Here is a 24,450-nt window from a genome sequence, read left to right on the forward strand (position 1 = left end):
GCCCTGACACTATGTCTCACCTGTCTCCAGTCATCCCAGGAACCCCCTCCCCACACCCCCCCTCACACACACATCGGAGACAGGATGGTCAGCCGGGGGTGGGGAGACGCCTGAACCCCCCCCCCCCATAAGATAACTCGTCTCTGGGCACGCGTGGCCCCTCTGTGCCTGCTGAAAGCCCACTGAGTCACCAGGATCTCAGGGAATCCTGCAGAGGTAACTTACTGAGAGCTGGGTTTTAGGAGGGTAATCTAGGCATCTGGCCAGGGATGGGCCCACAGAGGGCCCTGGCTGTTTAAGGGCAGAGGGAGCAGAATCCAGCAACTGCGGTTCAGTGCAAAGCCTTTGCTAGGCCCTCCCAGCCCCTCAACACACAGGCGCAGTCACACACACCACACAGGCTTACACACAGCAGAAGTAATTAAGCAGACGACCTCCCAGCCTGTGAGAGGGAGGGAGGGGCAGGCGGGAGGAGAGGAGAGTCCTGGGGAGCTGCTGACCCACAGGTCAGAGCAGCAGCCTGGTTTCTCTGAGCAGGGCGTGACCCAGCCCTCTTTTCTGGCAGAACCTGGCTGCATGTGCCAACTCTGAGTCAGCTGTGCCCGTCCCGCCCAGCAACCCCAGGCTCAGGAGGAGGCCTCAGCTCCTCTGCCTGGGCTAGAGGCCAGAAGAGGGCCTGCGTGTGACAGGTTTGGTGTGTGCAAAGGAAGAGCCAGGCTGTAGCCCCCACCAGGGGCATCAGATAATGCCGTGGTTTCGGGCTTGGGGCTCAGAGCTGGGAGGTGATGTGAACAAACAGGAATGATGCTTAAGATGAAGCCGAGTCAATTGCTGGTGTCAGAGTTTCATTGTGTCTCTGCCTGGGAAGAGGAGCAGGACTTGAGGAGGCTTAACTTGCTGAGTAGAGGGGCCTGCAGGCCCCCGGGGATGTCAGAGGTCCCAGGACTACCCCCAAGGCCAGAGGAGGCCCCCAGAGGGCAGGCCTGGAGGCAGGCATCCCGGCCTGGGAGAGAGAGTGAAGACACAGAAAGGACCCCTCATCCTCCCTGTCCCCAGGCTGGGGCTCCAAAGGGAGGCCTTGTGTGGACTTGTTCATCCTTGAGCAGAAGGGAAAGCAAGGAGGGTTTGGACAGGCCTGCCAGGGCCAAGGGCTGCTCCTGCTGGAGGGCAGGCCAACTGGGGAGAGTGCCAGATAGAGGGCAGCCCCCCTCTGCATAGGGGACATACAGAGGGAGGGAGCCTCTCCAAAGTCCTGACCCAGGCTCGACTGTCAGGATGGGAAGACTTGCCCTCTAGCTGGTTACATCCCTTCCTGAGGTATTCAAGGCCACCTAGGCCTGTGTGTGCTGGGAGGGGGAGGGGTTGGGGTCCAACTGGTTCTGTCAGACTCTCATGTTGGCTTTATCAGCCCAGGAGGCCTGCAGGATTCACTGGTGGGCTCAGCAACCCGCATCCTGGGAGGTCTTCTGGGGGCTCTCCCAAGGGCCTTTCCCAAAAGTTGGTAGGCAGCAGGATCCTGGGACTTCCCCTGGGGGTCTCTGGGTACCTATGAAAAGGGTGTCAGGATTGCAAGAATTGATGGTGGGAGTGTGTGTGTGTGGGGTCCATGTAGGGACCCCTTGTCCAGACAGCCCCTTGGGAGGCCACCCAAAGAAGGAAACCTGGAGATCGCCAGGAGTTTGGGGTGTGAGGGGCTTAAAGGAGAGCTCTCTGCACCTACCTGCTCTAGGTTTTACGGCTTCCGCCCCAGCTCCCCCGCCAAGGGCACTTCTGGGGTTAGAAACTTCCCAGCGAGCCGGGAGGGGACCCTTCTCCAGACCAGGTCCAGGCACGCCTCTCCAAGGACCTCCTAACTCGCGTCCGTGCACCCATTTTGCAGAAGGGAAAGCAAACATCCGGGGAGCCGCGGCTGGAGCCTGGACTCCGATGCTCCCTTTCGCACCAGCCCGGCAGGGCGTCGAACGTTACGCGGTCCCTGCCCCAGGAGGACTCCAGATTCTTTCGCGCATCTCCCCAACCCCGGCGAGGCGCCCAGAGGCAGGGAGGGGGGCCGGGCCGCCGGCGATAATGACAGGGTCCGCGGCCTGTGGGTGGCGGCGGCGGAGGAAGCCAGAGGGATCCGGCTATTTCTAGCCGGGACGCGCCCACAGGCCGGGGCCAGGGAGGGCCCGGCTTCCCGGCCCCCACCTCTGCCCTCCTCCCCCACCCCCAGGAGGGGCGGGGAGAGGCGCTGGTTGGAGGGCCCAGGGGGCGGGGGCGAGGGCAGGCGGGGGGCGGAGCGGAGTCCTGGGCGCACCTCCGGTGTCCGCCCTCCGCAGTCCATTCGGGTCCCTCCCCTGCACTCCTCTCGGACCCGAGGCCGCCCGCGCTGTCGCTGCGGACGAGTGTCCCGCGGCGCCACCCTCCCGCCGCGCCGTCCGTCGGGCATGGACTCGGGCCGGGACTTCCTGACCCTGCACGGTGAGTACTCGGCCGGCTCGCGGGGGGACCCCGCCTGGGCCGACCTAGAGGAAAGCCGTTCCCGGCCCAGGGCGGGGGACCCCCAGCTCCTTCGGCCGCCCTCCGCCCCGCCCCGGGCCCGCTCCTCGTCCCTTTTGTCGCACGGAGGAAATCTCCACCCGGGACTGCCGGGCGCAACCCTGGGCGTTTCCAGGCTTGTTCCCCAGACCCGGCCGGTGGGGAGAAGAGGGGTGCGAGTCTGAAGACTTCCCTAATGACGACCCCCGGCCCTGCCGCCTCGGGGACTCCCCCTCTCCCTATCCTAGTCACGGAAGGGTGGGCTCCAGGGTCCGGCGCGCTCGGAGGGACTGAGGAGGAAAGGAGCCAGCATCCAAGAATAACTGAGTTATTTTCGCCCCGTCCCGGCCGCCCAGAGAGGCTCCCCAAAGCCCAGGCGTGCCTGGAGCGCGTCAGGGAGCGTAGGTGTGGCGGGGTGGGAAGGCTGGGGCGAGGAGGTGTGCGAGGTGAGGTCGGGCCGCGCCGCAGTAACTGCCCAGCGCAGAAATCCTAGTCAGCGACGCCCGGTCTGGGAGGAGCAGCCCGATCGCCCCCATCTGCGCACCCTCCTGGCCGGACAGGCCTGAGTCTCAGCTCTAACTGCCTGCTGCTACCCTCTTTGTCCATCCGAGCTCTGTCTTCTCCGACCGACCGGGAAACAGTCCGGGCCAGCTCCTTGCCCTATCGCTGTCTCTCCAGGAGAGAGAGCAGCCGCGGGCTCCGGACTGCAGGGACTGGAGGTCTCCTAGCTGCACGGGGCCCCCAACCTGGACCTGGAATCTCTTTGCTCCAGCCTGGGGACTCACCCACTTTTAGCGGGCTTTGCCCTCCTGCCCCCCAGGTCATCTGGCAGCTCAGCAAACCCTGCCTCTCTTGCACCAATCACTGCTTAACCCGATCTCCCTCTGTTTTCTAGTACCTCTGGAGTCCGAGACTTTAGTGCCCACCACCTATCCACCTAAACCACGCATGGAGATAATAGAAGGGAAAGAGAAAGGCAGAGCCCTCCAGCTGTCCACTAGAGACCCTCTGGAATTCAGGGACACTCGGAGACATTCCTTTCAGCCAGTGCCCAGTCTGTCTCATTTTCCTGGTTGGCCCAGACCTGGTCCCCATGGCCCAGAGAGACCTTGCTCAGTGCCCAGAGCTGTTACACTCACACCAGTAGCCTCAAGGCAAACTCTTTCAGCTGGGTCATGGGATCCCTGCCCTTTCCAGGGCTCCCTCTTCTCCTCTCAGGACAGAGGTGTCTTAGTGCTCCCTGCCACACTGGCAGGAAGGGAGGCTGGGCAGCTCAGAGGATCAACAGTAGAGACCTCTGCTTTCTCTCTCATCATCCCTTAGCTAGTGCTGTGTACCCTGCAGACTGCCACCTCTTCCGTGCCAGCTTAACACTCAGACCTCCTACAAGCCCTCTGATCGCCTCTGGCTACAGCTGTAGCCTCAGCTCATGTTAGAATGGGCTCCATTCTCAGTCATCTGTGCCTTTGTCCAGTCTCTGTCCGTGGGCAGCCCTGGTATCTTCCCTGGAGAGGAAGCCACGCGGAGGCTCAGTCAGCGCCTCCCAGTTTTGTGGCATGGGCTTGGCAGCCCTGGTCCACTGTGTTTTGAGACCTGCCTCCCAAGTGCCTGACAGTCCAGCTCTTCCGGCGGAGCTGGCAAGAACAGTGCGATCCCAAGCTTCAGGCTCCCTGAAGGCCCTGCTGCTTTTAGCTCATCACCCAAAATTACGTCCCTTAACTGCCTTTTGTTCCCCCTGCAAACCATATCGGCAAGCAAGAATCTGTCAAGGAAAATTGGTGGTGGAAGGATGTAGTCACTGTGCCCTGTGCTGTTCCAGGTTGTTTACATTTCCACTGGAGAGTCTGCACCTCTTTCATATTTTGGGTCCTCTAGCATTGGACACACTTTCTGGCTTGGGCATTTGGGGGTCTGCTGCAGAAAGGCTCCCTCCATTGGCTTGGGGGGGTATGGGGGCCACCTAGATAAGAGATGTCCCTTCTGTCCTCGCCCCAGATGCATGCAGAGGCACTGTAGTATACAGACATGGATTATGGAAGTAGACTACCTGGGTTCAAGTCTTAGCTTTTTCATCTTAGACAAATCCCTTGACTTCTTGGTGCCTCAGTTTCCTCATCTGTAAAATGGGGGATAAGAACACTACCTCCCTCGTGGATTGCAGTAAGGACTGAATGAGCTAACACGTACAAGGCAATAATGAGAACAGTGCCTAGTACCAGCAGGTACTATGTTCCTACAGGAGGCCCACCCCCCAAGTAACCATGTCATGTGAGTACTTTGTGAGATGAGGGGTAATAAGGTAGTCCCTAGCCAGGAAAAATGTGACCAGAACTGGGTTTAAGAATCAAAGGGCTCCTGGGGAATTCCCTGTCGGTCCAGTGGTTAAGACTCCATGCTTCCACTGCCAGAGTCCTAGTCGGGGAACTCAGATCCTGCAAGCCATGCAGTGAGGCCAAAAAAAAAAAGAAGAATCAGGGGCTCCTTCTGGTGCTTCTGAAGCCCTCAGACTGACGCTCTAGTCCCCTGGCCTCCTTCCCTACCCTACTTCCTTTGCTTGCTCCATTCTAGCCAGGCCTGCACTGGCTTCTCCAGCAGGTCCCCAGATGCACCCAAAAAGACCTAACTTCCCAACGCTCTCCCCTCACTGAACACATCCACCTCCACCTCCACTAACTATTCAAACACTGAATCCCTCCCGCCCCACTGTAAAACCTGGCATTTGTAAAAGTGCAAGGTAGGGTGTAGGAGGGGCCTCATCTTGGTCCCAGGAGACCTGGGCTGCAGTCCTAGACCTGGGTTCCAGTCCTAGCTTTGCCTCTACTTACATTGTGACCCTGAGCAAGTCCCTTTGCCTGTCTGGGCCTGTTTTCTCATCCACGGGAAAGCAATACCTACTGATAGGGGATGTTGTGAGGATAAAGCACTAGTGGGCAAAGGAATTCTAGGTTGGCAAGGAAGCCAGTACCCCCAAGAGATAACGGTTCCAGATCCATCATAGCAATTTGGGGTGGCCAGCCCCCTACCCTCCTCAATTATGTTTCAAAGCTGTCTGTCCCTGGGAGTCCATGCCCACACAACACAGACACACACTGATCCACACTGATCTTAACTTTTTTGTGCCCTGGACCACTTTGGCAGTTAGGTGAAGCCTGTGGACCCCTTCTCAGGATCACGTTTTTAAATGCATAAAATACATAAGAATTCAAAGAAAGCAAATTGTATTGAGATGTGATTCTATCCATAGGTCCTCGGGGAGTCCTTGGCCCTCTGATTAAACCATTAAACCATCACGCGGTTTCTCTAAAACAGAGGTTCCCCTTACAATCAGCTCCCTCAGCTCCAAATGAAGAACAATATTTCTGTGCCCATATTCCAGCTCATCTACATTAACACACATTCTCATGATTTATTTTTCTCCGAGGGGTGACCTTAGGCAAGTCACTCTGCACTTCAGTTTATTGTTATTATTGCTGTGCTTGTCTGTGCTAATAACTGGCTTTGCCAGTGACTCACTGTCAATGCTGGTGACTGGAGCTGCGGTGAGGCGAGTGAAGGGACTATTCAGAGGCAGAGAGTAAAAGAGAGGAGTGAGTCAGGCCTCTGGGTGGTGTCCTGACCTTGGCACACAGTAGGGGCTCAATAAATAATTGCTGGGTGAATGAAAAGCAAGATGTAACTTACATGAAAGGGCCCACTGTTCCGAGCACACTGGCAGCACAGTTTCGTATGGAGTTGGGAGTCCTCCTCACCTATTTATCAAAGCAAGTCTGTGTTAATGGACTCATTTTTAAGACCAGCATTTTTTCAAGAATTCCATTCGCATTTGGAACCTTGGAGATTATCCCACTCAGGTAGCGAACCTCTCGGAGAAGGAAACAGGCCTGTCTGAGGTTTACATGTGAGGCAACAGCCCGCTGAGTCACAATGGATTCGTTGAGTAACTGAGGTAAAATATTTGGCGGTTTCCGCTGTCCGGCCCGGGCTCCATCCCCGGCTCCTTCTGATCCCGCCCCACCCGGTTGTCCGCTAAACTCTGCAGCCCAGGCTGCCGCCCGGCCGGGCTTCCCTCCCGGCTCAATCTTGCCCAGCCCTCCAGTTCTCCGCCAGGCCTCTAGCTGAGTGTTTAGAATTCGCGGCTCAGGCTCCGCCCCCTGGTAGGACTGCCTCCAAAGTCGAGGTTCCGCCCTCCCTGCCCGAAAACAAAAGGCCTTTGCAGTGAGGGACCCTCCCCCGGTTTGTCCCCTGGGCCCTGGCTCCGCCGCCGGTCGTCTTCCTGGGTACCTCTGCCCCACGTCGCCTCCCAGACTCGGCTCCTCCCGCTCCCCACCTCTTTGGCTCTGGCTCCGCCCCAATCCGCTTTCTGGGCTCTGACTTTCACCACTGATCTGCTTCCCGGGTTATGGATTTGTCCCACTTCACCTCCCGGACCCCGCTCCTCCTCCTCTCCCCTCCTTGATTCCGCTTTCGCCGCACCTCCTGGGGGCATCGGTCCTGCCCTTCTGGAACTGTCCCCGCCTCCTAGGGTATGGCCCCGCCCCTTCAGCACAGATTTCTGTATCGCCCCGCCTCTAGAGCCATGGCCCCACCCTTCACGGCCCCGCCCCCACGGGTTCTAGGCCCGCCCATCCACTCCAGGTCTCCGCCCCTGCTCCCGTCTGAGGAGGCCGTTCCGCTCCTAGGGCCAGGGGTGCCTTCTGGACGCCACACTGTCCCGGGCCAGGCTCAGCGGGCAGCAGGGGCACTTCGGAACGTCATGCAGTGCCTGGGGGTCAGGCGCCGAAGCCGGAGCCAGAGCCGCTCCAGAGAGCTCTACCTGCAGAAGCAGAGCCTCGAGGTGGCAGCTCTCAATGAGCAGAGGCTGGGTAAGGGATGCAGGGCGCCCCCCCCCCCCCACCACCACCCCCGAGATCTGCGGAGGCTGGGAAGGCAGCTGGGACAGGACGCAGACTGTATGTTCCTGATCTCGGGGACTGGACCTGTTTAGTTCTGTGAGTGTGTGACCCACGGTGGGGCTGTGTTTGCGGGGATGGCACGTGGAGTGAGTACTGCGGGGGGGGGGGATTGGTTACCCTGCGCCTTGCCACCCCCAAACCATCCTGTTTACAAACCTAGTGGTGATTCTGTCACTTGTATGGTAGTGGGGGCCACTGTGCAGCAATGATGATATGCAATGCTGTGTAACCAAGTGGCACCAGTGTGACAGTGTGCGATCCAGGGTGATGCTGTGTACCATGTGTGACTGTGGGTGACCCAGGTGACTGAGTGATTCTGTCATCTGTGTTATGGTGTGTGTGTTCTGTGGGTTTTCTGCTGTTACTCTTTGTGGCAGCATGCCCCTGAGTGGTGGCTGTATAAGGTAATGTTTCCTAGCATTGGCCCTGTGGGCAAGCTTCTGAGTCCCGACTCTACCATGTAAATTCCTTGAGCCTCAGTCTCATCATCTGTAAAATGGGAACAATGATAGTGCCTTCCTCACAGGGTTGTTGGAGGGATTAAATACATGTGCTAAGAACAGGATCTTATTCAAACATGAACTATTATTATGGTGACTGCTATTATTATGACGACGATGATGTTCTGGCACTGTACGTTGTGTGGCTGTGTGTGACTCCATGTAACAATATGTGTCACCGTGTGTGGCCCATTTTCTCTTCCCGGTTGTGTATGGCAGTGTGTGATGAGTACGGTGGTGTGGTGTGTGTGACTGTGTATGTGTGTGGCTATATCTGTGTAGCTGTGTATTGCTGTGAGTCCCAGACTCAGTTTGTTTCCGTTAGGCCTCACCCTAGGTACATGTGCAGGGCTCCTGGCACTGCCCCCACCCCCAGCCTCCTATTAGCACTGCAGCCTCTCTGCACTCCCCATATGTGCCACTAGCCTGGGCAGGTTGGTGAGGCTGCAAGGTCAACCCAGGGGCCCCTGAGCTCAGAGGCCCCTCAGCACCACCCTCCCACAGGAGGAGAATGTGCTACAGCTGAGTGAGTGGGGCTGGGTGAAGGGGTGCCCATAGACCTTCTGGGTGCTAAGGGAGCAAGGGTCGGGGGGCGGGCAGCCCAGAGGCCTCAGAAACAAAAGGGCCTCAAATGAGGCTCAGAGATGGAGGTATCTGCTTAGGTTGCCCAGCGGCCTGGAGGGCCACTAATACCAAGACCCACCTTGGAACCGAGGTCTGTGTTCCGGAAGCCATGTCGGCAGCCAGGGGACTTATCTCTGCCTGACCGCAGACAGGGCCGCAGTCTGGCTCCAGGACAGGATGAACATGTCATCTGCTCACAGCCTTTTCCAGAACCGGAGGGTGGGGCTCACCTTCCGCCCCTGTGCCCCCCCTCCACCACTCCCATCTGTGCCGTGCGCAGTGGCTTGTCCTGATGCCCTAGCCTGGGGGCGGGGAGGGGCGGTGCCGCCAGAGGGTAAGGAGATGACCCCCCGCAGTTGACCTCAGCCTCGGAAAGGACAGTGGAATTCCCCGGCTGAGCTGAGGCTGAGGCGGCTCTCTCCTCCGGCGGCTGGGAACTACCTTTCCCGGCCTCTCGTCTTGAGCCCCACAGACCCAGCCACCAGCTGAGGACATCCTGCAGGAGCCCCCTCCTCCCTCACTGGGCCTCCCCTGGGGCTGGAGGGAAACTGCTGACACTAAGGCAGGGGGTGGAGAGAGTTGGGACAAAGGTGGGGGAAGGTCACATCAGACTGTCACCTCTGAGGAGGCCTTGAGACACCTCCTCCAGCACTCTTCTCACCCAGTGCTGTTGGGGGAACAGAGGCACAGAGAGGGAAGGAGGTTTCCTAAAGCCATGGGTGTGGGGGGCTGTTAGCACGTGGCTGTGTCTCCACTGGAAGCAGGAGATTGGGGAGGGATAGGGGGTGGGTGGCTGAGGCCCGGGGAAGTGGTCCAGAAGATTCTGTAGGTCCTGTGTGTGTGGGGAGCAGGCTGGCTGGGGCATAGGGAGTGGGGTCATGGATAAACTGGGAGAGCCCATCAGGGGCTGGGGATCTGGGTTCAGAAAAGAAAAGCCTATAGGCCTAGGCCCAGGCCCCTCAGACTGGACCCGCACAGACCCTGATGCCACCACTCCGCTGGAGCAGGAGGATAAAGATTGCTGAAAAGCCACAGAGTTTTTGTTTTGGGGCCAGAAGTGAGGTGAGGTAGTCTATTGGCTCTGAATAGAGCTGGCTGCTGGACTCCATGTGGCCAGGGTGATAGGCTAGGGTAGTCTTTTGGTCCCAGCTTCCTTCAGGTCACTCTGACCCCTAGGAGGAGACCAGTAAGTCTTTCAGAGCCAGGCCATTTCCTAGGGGTCTGGTCACCCAGGAACCAGGTGTTCTTGAATTAGCTGTCCTCTCTTTGTCCATTCAGCCGTGGGTGGCAGGTCATAGTGTATAAAGTGTGGCCTTGAGTGGGTGGGTGTCCAAAGGTTTGCGTGGCCTCAGCTGGCATCAGAGATGCCTTCCTGGAGAAGGCAGGGCTCAAGAATCAGGTTGGAACAAGGGTGACGGAGGGAGAAGTGAACAGAGAGCTGAGGATGAGGCTGGTGAAAAATGGGCTGAGAGGGTCCAGTGGTGGGCATGGCCAGCATGGGGCCTGGGGCAGCAGGGACCCTAGAGGAGGTAGCATCTTACCAGCTCTGCCCCCTAGGCTTACAGGATGACAAGGACCTACAGGCACTGCTGAAGGGCAGCCAACTCTTGAAGGTGAAGTCCAACTCATGGCGGAGAGAACGCTTCTACAAGCTGCAGGAGGACTGCAAGACCATCTGGCAGGAGTCCCGCAAGGTCATGCGGACCCCAGAGTCCCAGCTGTGTGAGTGCCCTGGGCTGCAGGGGGAGGGGCAGGGTGCTGCACCTGCGCTTGGATGGGGAAACTGACACTGGTCAGGGTGGGGTGGGGCTGGAGGTCAGTCGTGGACCAGGACCAAAGGTAGGGAAACTGAGGCCTGGCCTGGCGGGCCAGAGGTCGGTCATGCAAACAGGACCAGATATGGGGAAACAGGCTGGCCAGGGTTGGGGAGAGGAGCCAGTTAAATCACTGATAGGGAAACTGAGGCCTAGCCTGGGCTAGAGAGGGCAGTCATGGACCAAGGACCACAGATGGAGATGCTCAAGCCTTTTGGGGTGGGACTCCATAGCCATGACCACAGATGGGGAAAGCCCGGCTCCCAAGTAGGGAGGCAGCTGGACAGTGTTGCCTGAATTCCCAGGTATCCACCCAGACATTTGTGGGAAGGAGGGAGGACTAGGGCCCAAGTGTGGTGAGGACCAAAGTCCAGGGGCAGATAAGGCCCTTCCGGGTATCAGTGGCCAGGATGTGAGGTGGGGCTGCAGGAGGCAGCTCCTCCCTGGGCTGGGGCCAGAACAGGGTGCCTGGGGTGGAGCAGGGCTGGGACTTGCACAGAGAGGCCTTGGCTGGGCAGCTCCCTCAGGGTTGTGGGCCTGAGGGCTTTCTGGAAGCTTTAGAAAAGGTCCAAGAAGCCAAAGCTCAGGCCTGCAGATGGAGAGTGCCTCCTGCAAGGTCTTAGGAAGAAAGTTCTGCCAACTGCTGCTGCCCTTTTACACAGAATGCCCTAAAAATTTTGTAAAATGAGAGGTTCCCTCTGCATCTTTACTTGGTGGGAAAATTTTAGACCAAAGCTATCCAGAAGAACTTTCTATGATAATGGGAATGTCCTATATCTGTGCTGTCCAGTATGTCAGCTACTAGCCACCTGTGGCCATTGAGCACTTGAACTGTGGCTAGTGTGACTGAGGAACTGAATTCTTTTTTTTTTTTTTGGCTGCCACTGCATGGCATGTGGGATCTTAGTTCCCCAACCAGGGATTGAGCCTGAGCCCCCTGCTTTGGAATTGTGGAGTCTTAACCACTGGACCGCCAGGGAAGTCCCGCAAATTCTTAATTTTACTGAATTTTAACTAATTTATATCTAAATAACCACGTGTGGCCGGTGGTACGGAAGGATCACTGCAGCTGGACTTCTCACACGGTTCAAGTCCCTGGAAATCCCTCACACATTCACCTGCCCTCGGCTGTGGAGATGGGGCAGGCAGGGTCAGCCCACTGGCAGGTCTCTGGGGAGTGAGACCAGACACAGGTGACAGGGCCCAGGTGGGAAGGGGGCAGGAGAAAAGGGAGGGGCAGCCCACTGAGGGTGTCTCAGGAAGGGTCTGCCAGGCCCCAGGACACTGGACAGAAACCTGAGAAGGTGTGGCCTGTGGCAGGCCAGAGGGGAGGCAGGACAGGAGCAGGGTCGGATGCGGAGAGCCCAGCTGGGTCCTGGGGGCAGTGGGCCATGGGAGGTCTGAGCAGGGCAGGGCAGGGTGGGAGGGGATGGAGCCTGAAGTGCTCTCAGGAAACTACCCTGCGTGCCTGTTGGCCACATAACACAGGAGTGACCTGGCGCTTGCCTCTGTCTGTGGCTCCAGCCAGGTTCCTTCACAGCCCTCTGCCCTGATATGGGGTTTCCTGTTAGACGCTGGCGGTTGGGGGCACCGTGGGAAGGGGACATCATACTCTCTGAGCCCTGGGGACTCCTGGGAGCCCACCCCCCAGCCAGTACACGTGCATGGTTCCCAGTTGAGCCAAGCACTTGGCGGGGGCGGGCAGGGGGCAGACTGAGGAGCGGGAGATGTGGGCCTTTCCCGACCTGGGCTGGTGAGCTGGGCGCCTCATACCGGGACAGCTGGGAGCACAAGGGCAGGAGGAACCTCCCGGGCAGGAGACCCAGTGTGACCCAGTGTGAGCAAAGGTGCAGGGGCAAGAACGAGGCAGGCCCGGAGTGAGGGGCCTGCACCCTGACAGGAGGGGCCACAGGGGCGACAGGTTGGGGGTTGGGCACCAGGTGCGCTCAGGTGAGGAGCATGGCCGGAAGAGGCCTTTTTCCACGTCAGAGACCCAGAGACAGGTCTGGGCTGAGCATGCCCGTTGGGCTGCTTCCCTCCTCTGAGTGAGCAGTGAGACTGCCCTCCACTGTGCTCCACCCCCGGGGAAACTGAGGCCAGGAGATGGCGGTGGGGAGCAGTCCCCAGTTCTCTTTGCCTCTGCTTCCTGATCCGTAAGTTGTCCCCATCCCGACCCCATAGCCTCCCTCAGCTCTGGTTCCCATAGGCAGACAAAGATTACCATCAGCAGGGAAGGCGTCTGGATTCTGTCTCCGGTGCCGGTGCGGGAGCTGGCCTCTGCTGCCCAGGCTTCCTGTTTCCACTCCCAGCCTGGGGCAGCTGCAGCTGGTGTGGGACCTAGAGGGGCACGGGAGGCTGTGAGCGGAGGGATTCAGCAGGGATATCCCCTGCATCCCACATGGCCCAGGGCTCGCGTGTCTCACACCTCAGAGCCTGCTTCCCGGACAGGCACATGCCACACATCTGGGGCCTGCAGGTGGCCAGGAGGCCCCCACCAGGAAGGACAGGCAGGCTTTCAGCCAGAGCTGGTCTAGACCCAGGAAAGATGGACGTGGATGGCTCAGGATGGGGATGGGGATGGGGCAGAGCCTGGCTCCTGATGCGGGGAGGCCCAGCATGAGCCCCTCCCAGCCAGGCCAGGGAGGGCACCTTGGGGTTCAAGGCAGGTGAGCAGGGCCTTGCTGCTCCCTGAAGCTTGGAAGGTTGGGCTGTGACAGGACAGCCCCCGCCCCTGGTTCCCAAGGGCAGAATGATGTCATCTCAGACCCCCAGGGGCACCCTCCAGTCTACCTCTTGGGATCCTGGAGCACCATTCCTGCCAAGGGGCTCCCTGAGATCAGGACACACAGATACATGCAGGGCAAGGCCCTGGCTGCTCCCCTGACACAAGCACTTCTCCCTCTGTCAGGAGAGGGGCCTGGAGGCTCTCATGGCTGTCTTGAGGGAGGCGAAGGGCCCAAAGTCAAGCACGACAGGAGAGTGTGTGGCCTCCTCTCCATCACGGGCCCCAAGCTCCAGAATGGTCTCTCCCTATCTCTGTCTGAGAGCCCTGCCCTGCCCCACTCCTCTCCCAGGGGCCCTGCTTCCTCCCAGCACAGAAACAGGAGGCCTGGGACCCTAGGTGCCCTTCCCACCCTAAAGTCAATCTCTCTCTGCCTGGGCGTTTCCACTCTGCACGCTATAGCTGTGTCCCGTTCCTTCTCCACCTCAGTCTCTTTTTGTCCCCCGCTCTGCCCATCCTCCTGCCCCTCACGGCTCTCTCTGCCCACCTCCACCCCCTTCTTGCAGTCTCCATCGAGGACATTCAGGAGGTGCGGATGGGGCACCGCTCAGAGGGCCTGGAGAAGTTTGCCCGGGACGTGCCTGAGGACCGCTGCTTCTCCATCGTCTTCAAGGACCAGCGCAACACTCTAGACCTCATCGCCCCATCGCCCGCTGACGCCCAGCACTGGGTGCAGGGCCTGCGCAAGATCGTCCATCACTCGGGCTCCATGGACCAGCAGCAAAAGCTGCGGCAGTATCCTTTTGGTGGCAGTGGGTCCAGGCCCAGTGGGTGGATACTGGCCATGGTCGTCCCCAGGACAACCTGGGTATGGAAGACACGCAGCTTGGGCCATCATACCAAAACACCATAGACTGGGTGGCTTAAACAACAGAAATTCATTTTCTCACGGTTCTGGAGGCTGGAAGTCCAAGGTCAGGGTGCCAGAAGGGTCGGGTTCTGGTGGAAGCTCTCTTCCTGGCTTGCAGATGGCTGCCTTCTTTCTCACTGTCTTCACATGGCAGAGAGAGAGAGAGAGAGAGAGCGCGCAAGATCTCTGGTGTCTTTTCTTTTTTTCTTTACTTTTTTAAAAAATAAATTTATTTATTTATTTGTTTATTTTTGGCTGCATTGGGTCTTCGTTGCTGCCCGCGGGCTTTCTCTACTTGTGGCGAGCGGGGGCTACTCTTTGTTGCAGTCCGCGGGCTTCTTATCGCGGTGGCTTCTCTTATTGCAGAGCACGGGCTCTAGGCGCACAGGCTTCAGTAGTTGTGGCAGGCGGGCTTCAGTAGTTGTGGCACACGGGCTCAGTAGTTGTGGCTTGCAGGCTCTAGAGCGCAGGCTCAGTAGTTGTGGCACACGGGCTTAGTTGCTCCGCGGCATGTGGGATCTTTCCGAACCAGGGCTCAAACCTGTGTCCCCTGCATTGGCAGGCGGACTCTGAACCACTGCGCCACCAGGGAAGTCCCTCTGGTGTCTCTTCTTTTATGGGCACTAATCCCATCATGAGGCCCCCACTCATGACCTCATCTAAGTCTCTCAAGGCCCCATCTCCAAATACATCACGTTGAGGGTTAGGGCTTCAACATATGAATTTGGGGGGAACACAAAGGAAGCAGGGAGGGTACCTGGAGCCCTCTTTGGTCTACTCTGACCCAAGGGCCAGACAGCAATGCAGCCCCCTGAAGTCCCTCATCCCCCCTGTGTAACCAGCATGGAGTGGGGAGGCTGAGGGGAGCTGCCTGCTTCAGTGGGAGACCTAGTCTTGGATATTTTAATGTTTCCCAGAGTTAACTGCATTTTTTTCTCTCTGGGAGTTTGGGAGGCCATGACACACTCCCACTTGCCCCCATATCCTGTGCCACTGTTCAGGGAGTCATCACGTTCCCCCAGGCCTGGTGTGCAGGCCAGCCTGCGGGCTTGAAACAAATTCCCTTCAAAGTCTAGGTGCACAGCAACACGCTAGTCTATGGTTCAAAGTGATCAGCCTTCTGGTATGTAGGATTAGGGTGGAACCAGCACTGGCTCCTTTTTTTTTTTTTTTTATGACAGCTTTATTGAGATATAGTTCACATACCATATAATTCATCCACTTAAAGTGTACAAGTCCATGCTTTTTAGTGTATTCAGAGTTATGCAACCATCACCCCCAAAAGACACCCCATGCCCTTTAGCAGTCCCCATTTCCCCACAACCCCCCAGCCCTAGACAACCACTAATCTACTTTCCGTCTCTATACATTTGTCTTTTCTAGACCTATTATATAAATGGAATCATACAGTCTCTTGTGACTGGCTTCTTTCACTTAGCATAATGTTTTTAACGTTCATCCATGTCGTAGCCTGTGTTAGTACTTCATGCCTTCTGTTTGCCTAATAATATTCCACTGTATGGCCATTCCACATTTTACTTATCCAATCAGCAGTTGATGGACATTTGGGTTTCTGCTTCTCTGAATAATGCTGCTGTGAACATTGGTATATAAGTTTTTGTGTGGACATATGTTCTCATTTCTCTTGAGTATATACCTAGAATTTCTGAGTCTTGTGGTGACTATATATTTAACCTTTTGAGGAACTGCCAAACTATTTTCCAAAGAGGAAATTTACATTCCCACCAGCAGTGTCTGAGAGTTCTGATTTTTCACATCTTCACTAACCCTTGCTATTATCTGCCTTTTTTTTGTTATAGCCATCCTTGTGGGTTTGAAGTGGCATTTCACTGTGGTTTTGATTTGCATTTCCTTGATAGCTAATGGTGTTGAGCATCTTTACATGTGGTTATTGGCCATTTGTATATCTCTTTGGAGAAACAGCTATTCAATAGATCCTTTGCCCATTTGTTGTTGTTAAGTTCTTTTTTTATGGATCTATTTATTTTTATTTTAATTTTAAATTGTGGTAATATATACATACATGAAATTTACTATCTTAACCATTTTTAAGTGTACAGTTCAGTAGTGTTAAGTACATTCACATTGTTGTGCAACCACTTCCAGAACTCTTTTCATCTCGTAAAACTGAAACTCTGTACCCATTAAACAGTAACTCCCCATTCCACCCTCCCCCAGGCCCTGGCAACCACTGTTGTACTTTCTGTACCTATGAACTTGATTACTCTTAAGTTCCTCATATAAGTGGACTCATACAGTATTTGTCATTTTGCCACTAGCTTATTTCACTTAGCATAATGTCCTCAAGGTTCATCCATGTTGTCACATGTTAGAACTTCCATCCTTTTAAATGCTGAACAATATTCCATTGTATGTATATACCACACTTTGTTTATTCATTCACCCATTAATGGACACTTAGGTTGCTTCCACTTTTTGTCCATCATGAATAATGCTGCTATGAACATGGGTGTACAAGTATCTTTCTGAGACCCTGTTTCCAATTCTTTGGGGTATATACCAAGAAGTCAGATTGTTAGATCATATGGTAATTCTATTTTCAAATTTTTGAGGACCCACTATACTGTTTCCTATAGCATCTGTAACACTTTACATCCCCACCAACAGTGCACAAGGGTTCCAGTTTCTCCACGTCCTTACCAACACTTGTTACTTTCTTTTTTAAATAGGTCTCTTACTGTGGTTTTGATTTGCATTTCCCTAATGATTAATGATGTTGACCATTTTTTAATGTGCTTTTGTATATCTCCTCTGGAGAAATGTTTATTCAGATCTCTGGTCCATTTTTTAATTGAGTTGTCTTTTTATTATTGAGTTGTAAGAGGTTTTTGTTCTTTTTTAAAATATTCTAAATATTCTAAATATTTTAAAAATATTCTAATATTTTAAAAATACTCTTATCAGATATATGCTCTGCAAATAATTTCTCCCATTCTGTGGGTTCTTTTCTTTTTTTTGGTGGTATTCTCTGAAGCACAAAAGTTTTTAGTTTCAGTGAACTGTAATTCATTTACTTTTTGTTTTTGTTGCTTGTGTTTTTTGATGTCATATCTAACCTAAAGTCACAAACATTTACTCATATATTTTCTTCTTATAGTTTTAGCTCTTGCATTTAGGTCTTTGATCCATTTTGAGTTAGTTTCTGTGTATGGTGTGGTGAGGGATCCAACTTCATTTTTTTTGCATGTAGACATACAGCTGTTCCAGCACCATTTGTTGAAAAGACTATTCTTTCTTCATTGAAACATCTTTACACCATCGTCAAAAAATCAACTGACCATAAATATGAGGGTTTACTTCACGACTCTCAATTCTCCTCCATTTACCTAAATGTCTCTTCTTGCACCAGCACCACAACGTTTTAGTTACCATAACTTTGTACAAAGTTTTGAAATCATGAAGTGTGAGTCTTCTAAATTTGTTCTTTTTTTTTTCAAGATTGTTTTGACTGTTCTGGGTCCCTTGAATTTCCATATGAATTTGAGGATTGGGTTGTCAATTTCTGCAAAGTAGTCAGCATGACTGTGATAGGTATTGTGTTGAATCTGCAGATCAGTTTGGAGAGTATTTCTCATTAAACAATATCAAGTCTTCTTTCTGATCAGCAAATATGGGGTATCTTTCCATTTATTTAGATCTTTAATTTCTTTCAACAATGTTTTGTCGCTTTCAGAGTATAAGTTATGCACTAAAAGAATTTGTATTTTTATTCATTTTGATGCTACTGTATGGAATTATTTTATTACATTTTCTGATTATTCATTGCTAATGTATATCCAACTCCTTTGGGGGACACATTTTGAACACTGTTAGTTCCCTTTACTGTGTACTTTTCAGCATTTCAAAGACTTTTAAGTGTCTTTTCTCAAGGCTATGTCTGCCTGATTTTGAGCTTTCTTTTTTAAATTTTAATTGTTATTTATTTTATTTTTGGCCATGCCTCGAGGTATGCGGGATTTTAGTTCCCTGACCAGGGATTGAACCTGTGCTCCCTGCAGTGGAAGCGCAGAGTCTTAACCACTGGACCACCAGGGAAGTCCCTGAGCTTTCTTAAAAGCCCAATTCTGTGGCACTTTTGTGATAGTCACTCCTTTTGCACAGGCATGCACTTGGACAATCTCATGGCCTCTGCAGGCTTCTGCTGCCCAGACCTTGAGATCATAAAGCCATCCCAGCCTGCTGAAGAGCATTTGGCACTGGGACCTCATGCTTGGGTGCACCACTCTGAACTTGATTTTTTAACCTGTAATTCTACTATAATTTTTTAATGTAAATATATACATATATTTACATAAAACATACATATATATAAATAAATATTTTAAAATATGGGTAGGTTAGAATGAAATTTTAAAGGCCCAGAAAACCCACCTCCTCCAGAAACTGTTATTTGGGTTCTCCCTTTAATCTTTTCCGGCTGCATTTCATTTTGCCTAATGATGCATTTGCCAAAAATAGTGGAGATTATACATTTGTATCCATTTTCTGTGTAACATTATATCATAATTATTTCCCTGCGTTAGTATAGTCTCCATAAACAGCTTTATTAATGACTGTGTACTATTCCACTGAATGGATGGACTATAAATTAGTGATCCATTCTTTTAGTGTCAAACATTTCATTTCCTTCACCACTATAAATAACATTGCAAAGAACTATGTTCATAAAACCTTTCAGTATTTAGGAGTATTTCCTTACCAAGGGATTCCTAGAAGTGGAATTACTGAATCAACTGATGTAACAGGTTAAAGCTTTAGCTATCCCTCCATCACTTTCCTAAGGGTTGTACTGATTTACTTTTTGCCCACGTGATGGATTTGAGTGTCCATTTCACCTCACCCTTACCTGCACTAGGTAATATACTTTTAAGCTGCTAATTTTTAGTTTAAGAAATTGCATCTCATTTCCAAATTGTTAATAACTTTGACTACTAGTAATGTTTGCAAAAGGTCAGTTTATATCCCTTTCTCATTTAGTTATTAGGGTCATCATACTGTTTTCTTTTTAATTAATCCTTCAAAGGCTTTGCTGCAAATGCTTCCTCCAGTCTGTCAGATAGATGACTTTAGTTTTTCTTTATTTAATCTTCAGAATTTTAAAAAGTTTATATGGCATGATTTATGTTGTTGTTTCTTTTGTGATTTCTTCTGAAACCTGCTATCACGTTTTCATTGTGCTCATGAGTTCCCATTGTCTTGTTCTACAGTTAGCTCTCTGTTTTCTGTGGACTGTAGTATGCAGCTCCTCCTTCTCTAGTTCTCAAGGTCAAGTCTGATGGGAGAGATAGAGGGAATGGAGAAGTGGGGGCCTAAGTGCCCCAATCATGACACCATGATCCAGGCATTGTTTTTGCTTGTGATGTCCCCACCTTCTGATCAGTGGCTTGAAATTTGCTGTTTCCTACTAAATAAGCCTCAAGTGCTTTCATCAGATTGGGTAACAATTATATACTGAAAAGGACATACCTTGAAATGTTAACAGTAGTTACCCCTGGGTGATAGGATTATGGGGGCTTTGTTTATTTACTTTTCTGCATTTTCTAAATTGTCTGTAATGAACCCTTTTAGAGTGAGAAAAGAAATGTTTTTGAAATTTTGAAAGGGTTCAAAGCCAGAAAACAGGAAAAAGCCTCCTTCATTGGATGTCACATTTCCTCCAAAGAGGCCACCAGGTCTTCCCTCTGAAATGAGGATGTGCCAAAAGTCAGGCCTGCGGGGAGCTGTGTCTACAGGGGACCTCAGTCCACCTGGGCCCGGGAGTTGACCCTGAGCTTGAATCATGGCTGTGGCTGGGACCTCGGGGGTCCCAGGGCTCCTGGGTTCTTTCCTTACTTCTTGCCCAGCTGGATTCATTCCTGCTTGCGAAAAGCTGACAAAAACAAGGACAACAAGATGAACTTCAAGGAGCTGCAGAACTTCCTGAAGGAGCTCAACATCCAGGTGGATGACACCTATGCCCGAAAGATCTTCAGGGTGAGGCAGGATGTGAGGGCTGGGTCTGCCTGGCAGTGTGTCCTTGACTGCAGCCCGAGACCTGCTCTGAACCCTGCCCACCTGGCGTCCTGGCTCTGCAGGAATGTGACCACTCTCAGACAGACTCCCTGGAGGATGAGGAGATCGAGACCTTCTACAAGATACTGACCCACAGGAAGGAGATCGACCTCACCTTCAAGGAGGCTGCAGGCTCGGGGGAGACCCTGTCGGTGGATCAGTTAGTGATCTTCTTGCAGCACCAGCAGCGGGAGGAGGCGGCGGGGCCTGCACTGGCCCTCTCCCTCATCGAGCGCTACGAGCCCAGCGAGACGGGTGAGGGCCCGTGACCTGTAGTCCCAGGGCCACACAGGGTGGGGAGACCCCTGGGGAGACGGCAGCCCACGAGTAGGGAGCGGGAGGGAAGGGGGTGCCTCAGCCAGGCCCAGGGCCCCTGGTCAGTATTTCTCTGCCCCAGGAAAGCAGATGGGAGGCAGGGACCCTCTCTTGGTTCCTCCTTCAGGGGATTTGAGGACCCCTCCCCCAGGAAATGGAGAGAGAGGAGGCTGGAAAAGCAGGCACTTTTCCTGCCTCCCTCTTTGTGCCCATGCTGGCCACAAAGCTTTAAGACGTCAGATGGGGGCCCAGTCCTGGAGAAGGAGGAGATGAGGCCCTGCCCTCAGGGGGGCCTCAAAGCATGGGGGACAGAGGAGGAGGAGACAGGGCCCCACCCTGGGGTAGTCACGGTCTGGTCAAGAGACTCAAGCTTAGCCGCTTCCAAGAGGTACCGAGGACCAGCTCAGAAGGGGAGGCAGGGGGAGTAGGGGGGAGGGGAGTGGGGGGGCGGGGGAGGGGGCCCCTCCCCCCAGAGCAGCGGCGCTGGCCTAGGGCTCTGACCGGCGCCGGCCTCCCGCCTCCCAGCCAAGGCGCGGCGGCAGATGACCAAGGACGGCTTCCTCATGTACCTGCTCTCGGCCGACGGCAGCGCCTTCGACCGGGCGCACCGGCGGGTCTACCAGGACATGGGCCAGCCGCTCAGCCACTACCTGGTGTCGTCCTCTCACAACACCTACCTGCTGGAAGACCAGCTCACGGGGCCCAGCAGCACCGAAGCCTACATCCGGTGGGGCCTACATCCGGTGGGGCCGGGAGACCTGGGCGTGATGGGGCGGGGCGGGGCCGGGCGGGACCTGGTCGGGCAGGCGGGGCCGGGGCGGACCCGGCCGGGACCGAGGGGGCCTAGCCGCCATCCCACTTGCAGGGCGCTGTGCAAAGGCTGCCGTTGCCTGGAGCTCGACTGCTGGGATGGGCCCAACCAGGAACCGGTCATCTATCACGGCTACACCTTCACCTCCAAGATCCTCTTCTGCGACGTGCTCAGGGCCATCCGGGACTACGCCTTCAAGGTGGGCGCGCTTCTGGGCCTGAGGAAGGGGATGCTCGGGCCCACCCACCCCTCCTAATCCACCCTTGGGCCTCCAGGCGTCCCCCTACCCCGTCATCCTGTCCCTGGAGAACCACTGCAGCCTGGAGCAGCAGCGTGTGATGGCGCAACACCTGCACACCCTCCTGGGCCCCATGCTGTTGGATCGGCCACTGGACAGGGTCACCACCAGCCTGCCTTCCCCAGAGGTGCCCGATGGGATGGGGTGCCCAGAGGAGAGGGCAGGGGACTGGCCGGGAGGCCAGCTGCATCTTGACCAGCTGCCACTCCACCCTTAGCAACTGAAGGGGAAGATCTTGCTGAAGGGGAAGAAGCTTGGGGGGCTTTTCCTCCCTGGAGGGGAAGGCAGCCCTGAGGCCACTGTGGTGTCAGACGAGGATGAGGCTGCTGAGATGGAGGACGAGGCAGTGAGGAGACAAGTGCAGCACAAGTCCACGGTTTGAGGGGGAGCGGTGGCGCGGGGAGGGGAGGGGGGCAGCCCTGGGGCCCTCCCCCATCATCACCCGCCATCACACTATGGGGTGTTTGCCTTGCCCGGGTTCTCTGTGGCTGTCACTCAGACCCTCTGCCCCCTCTCTCTGTCTCCCTCTCTGTTCTGTCTGTATCTGGGTTTCTGGCTCTCTCAGTGCCCACCTGCCCCAACCTCTGAATCTAACTTGGGCCTCCCCACGGCCCCCAGGAGGACAAGCTCACACTAGCAAAGGAGCTCTCAGATATGGTCATTTACTGCAAGAGTGTCCACTTTCTGGGCTTCCCCAGTCCTGGCACCCGTGGGCAGGCTTTCTATGAGATGGCATCCTTCTCCGAGAACCGTGCCCTCCGACTGCTCCAAGAATCAGGTGAGCCCGGCCCTGTCCCCCAGCGTGCTGTCCATCTATCTGTCTGACCACCTGAGCTGGCCAGGGTCAGGACTGGCTCCCACCCCTCCGGACATCGCCCAGAGCTGGCACCCTACGCTGTTACCAGACAGAGCTGGTAGGGAGGGGCTTGGGCTTGCCGGGAGGCCTCCGCTTCTGACAAGCCCACATCCCCCTCAGGAAACAGCTTTGTCCGCCACAATGTGAGTCACCTGAGCAGGATCTACCCCGCCGGGTGGAGAACGGATTCCTCCAACTACAGCCCTGTGGAGATGTGGAATGGGGGCTGCCAGATCGGTACGGGCTGGCTGGGGCTTGGAGGAGGCCTGGGTGAGGGTTTCCGCCTGGAGGGCCAGGGGCCAGGAGGCTCTGGGGACCCAGGCAGAGCCAGGTACAGGGATGTGTGGGCTCAGGAGCTGGTAATCTCAGTCTGGAAATATCCCCCACCATCAAATACAGCGTCTGAAATCCCATTGTTAGCACACTTGTCCTTTGAATTCTGGCACCAGAAATGGAATGCAAGGTTGGTGTGGTGGGTCAGTTAGGGCGGCAGGAGGGCAGTAGACATTGGAGTGATCCTGGACCCTGCTTCTGCCTCACTGTGTGACTCTGGGCCTCAGTGTATCCCAAGCAGGCTGGGCTCTGGGGCCCCTGAGGCCAGCCCACAGCCTGTGACTGCTCCGTCCTGCCTGTAGTGGCCCTGAACTTCCAGACACCTGGGCCAGAGATGGACGTATACCAGGGCCGATTCCAGGACAATGGGGCCTGTGGGTACGTGCTGAAGCCTGCCTTCCTGCGAGACCCCAACTCCACCTTCAACTCCCGTGCCCTGGCTCAGGGGCCCTGGTGGGCTCAGAAGCGGCTCAATGTCAGGGTATGGCCAGCCACCGGAGGGACAGGTGCCATGGGTCTCCCTTGCCCCTCGCTACCATCCTGAACCCTTAACTGTCCCCCGCCTTTCCTCAGGTCATCTCAGGGCAGCAACTGCCAAAAGTCAACAAGAATAAGAATTCAATTGTGGACCCCAAGGTGACAGTGGAGATCCATGGTGTGGGCCAGGACGTGGCCAGCCACCAGACCGCTGTGGTCACCAATAACGGTACGTGCTGGGCCTGGGCTGGGCCCGGCTTCTGGAGCTGGTGTCCATGCTGTTGACATGGTGCCTGCACCCCTAGGTTTCAACCCATGGTGGGACACAGAGTTTGAGTTCGAGGTGATTGTGCCTGAGCTCGCCCTCGTGCGCTTTGTGGTGGAGGACTACGACGCCTCCTCCAAGAACGACTTCATTGGCCAGAGCACCATCCCCTTGAACAGCCTCAAGCAGGGTGAGTGCTTGTGGAGGGAGGGGGCGACTCGAGGGGAGGCATCTCTTGGGAAGGGGCCGGCTGTTCCTCAAAGCATCCTCCCTAAGTGACCAGAACTCTCCCTGTGCGCTCCTCCCCGCCCATCCGCCTGCCAGGATACCGCCACATCCACCTCCTGTCCAAGAACGGAGACCAGCACCCGTCTGCCACCCTCTTTGTGAAGGTGGGCCTCCAGGACTAGGCTCGGGGAGTCTGGCGAGGGCTGCCCCGAGCGGACCAGGCCCTCTGTCCACATCTGGGGGCAGGACGGGGGCTGCTCCCAACCTCTCGCTCAGAGCTGGCAGCCCCGCACTGCCTTCAGCTCCAACCTGCTGTCTGTGTTGCTGCCTCTCGGGAGCCCAGGAGCTGGCCCAGTCCCTGGAGCTGTCCTCAGTCCCGTTAGGAATGACACTGCAGCCCGCTCCATCCTCCAGCCGGGCCCTAGGCTGAGGGTTTTTATAAAAATCATAAGACTAAGTACTGTGGTCTCTTTACCTGGACACCGGAAAAATCCCTGTAAAGCATGCGTGCGTGTGTGCCTGCCCCAGAGCACTGGAGCCCCAGCACCTCACTCTCCACTTCTCCACCCTCACACTGGAGCAAGGGGGGACATCTATCCCCTGGGCAGGAGGGACCAGCAAGAAACAAAACCCTGCATGGCGGAGGGTATGGAGGGCTCAGTCTTTGGAATGTCACGGCCGACCCCTCCAACCCCAGAGGCCCACTCTCCCCAGAGGCGGACCTGCTGAGTGACC

The 24,450-nt window shown here is 55.0% G+C and overlaps 2 protein-coding genes across 6 annotated transcripts in view; one reads left to right on the forward strand and one right to left on the reverse strand.

Moving 5' to 3' along the window:
- The window catches only part of DLEC1 (DLEC1 cilia and flagella associated protein), a 103,566-nt gene extending 96,557 nt beyond the window's left edge, over positions 1-7,009 (reverse strand). For all 4 annotated transcript variants that reach the window (XR_011075663.1, XM_068557875.1, XM_068557874.1 and 1 more), the window contains exons 1-2: positions 6,937-7,009; positions 6,199-6,266 (exon numbers count right to left, since the gene is read on the reverse strand). The gene's annotated coding sequence lies outside the window, so the exon portion shown is untranslated. The remainder of the gene's footprint in view (positions 1-6,198; positions 6,267-6,936) is intronic.
- PLCD1 (phospholipase C delta 1) lies at positions 2,310-24,172 on the forward strand. 2 transcript variants are annotated; one of them, XM_068557877.1, is made up of 16 exons: positions 2,310-2,460; positions 7,197-7,379; positions 10,151-10,315; positions 13,696-13,924; positions 19,925-20,054; positions 20,156-20,387; positions 20,973-21,174; positions 21,313-21,457; positions 21,534-21,683; positions 21,774-21,932; positions 22,175-22,334; positions 22,533-22,649; positions 23,048-23,226; positions 23,319-23,451; positions 23,528-23,677; positions 23,812-24,172. In XM_068557877.1, exons 1-16 carry the CDS (start codon positions 2,427-2,429, stop codon positions 23,895-23,897), a joined length of 2,454 nt encoding a protein of 817 aa, XP_068413978.1. In that variant the 5' UTR covers positions 2,310-2,426; the 3' UTR covers positions 23,898-24,172. The 2 variants fall into 2 exon arrangements, with proteins under 2 accessions (XP_068413978.1, XP_068413979.1); XM_068557878.1 differs by lacking the exon at positions 7,197-7,379.
- Positions 24,173-24,450: the final 278 nt, after the last annotated feature.

The sequence above is a fragment of the Eschrichtius robustus genome, chromosome 12 (assembly GCF_028021215.1).
Source record: "Eschrichtius robustus isolate mEscRob2 chromosome 12, mEscRob2.pri, whole genome shotgun sequence".
Classification (NCBI taxonomy): Eukaryota; Metazoa; Chordata; class Mammalia; order Artiodactyla; family Eschrichtiidae; genus Eschrichtius; species Eschrichtius robustus.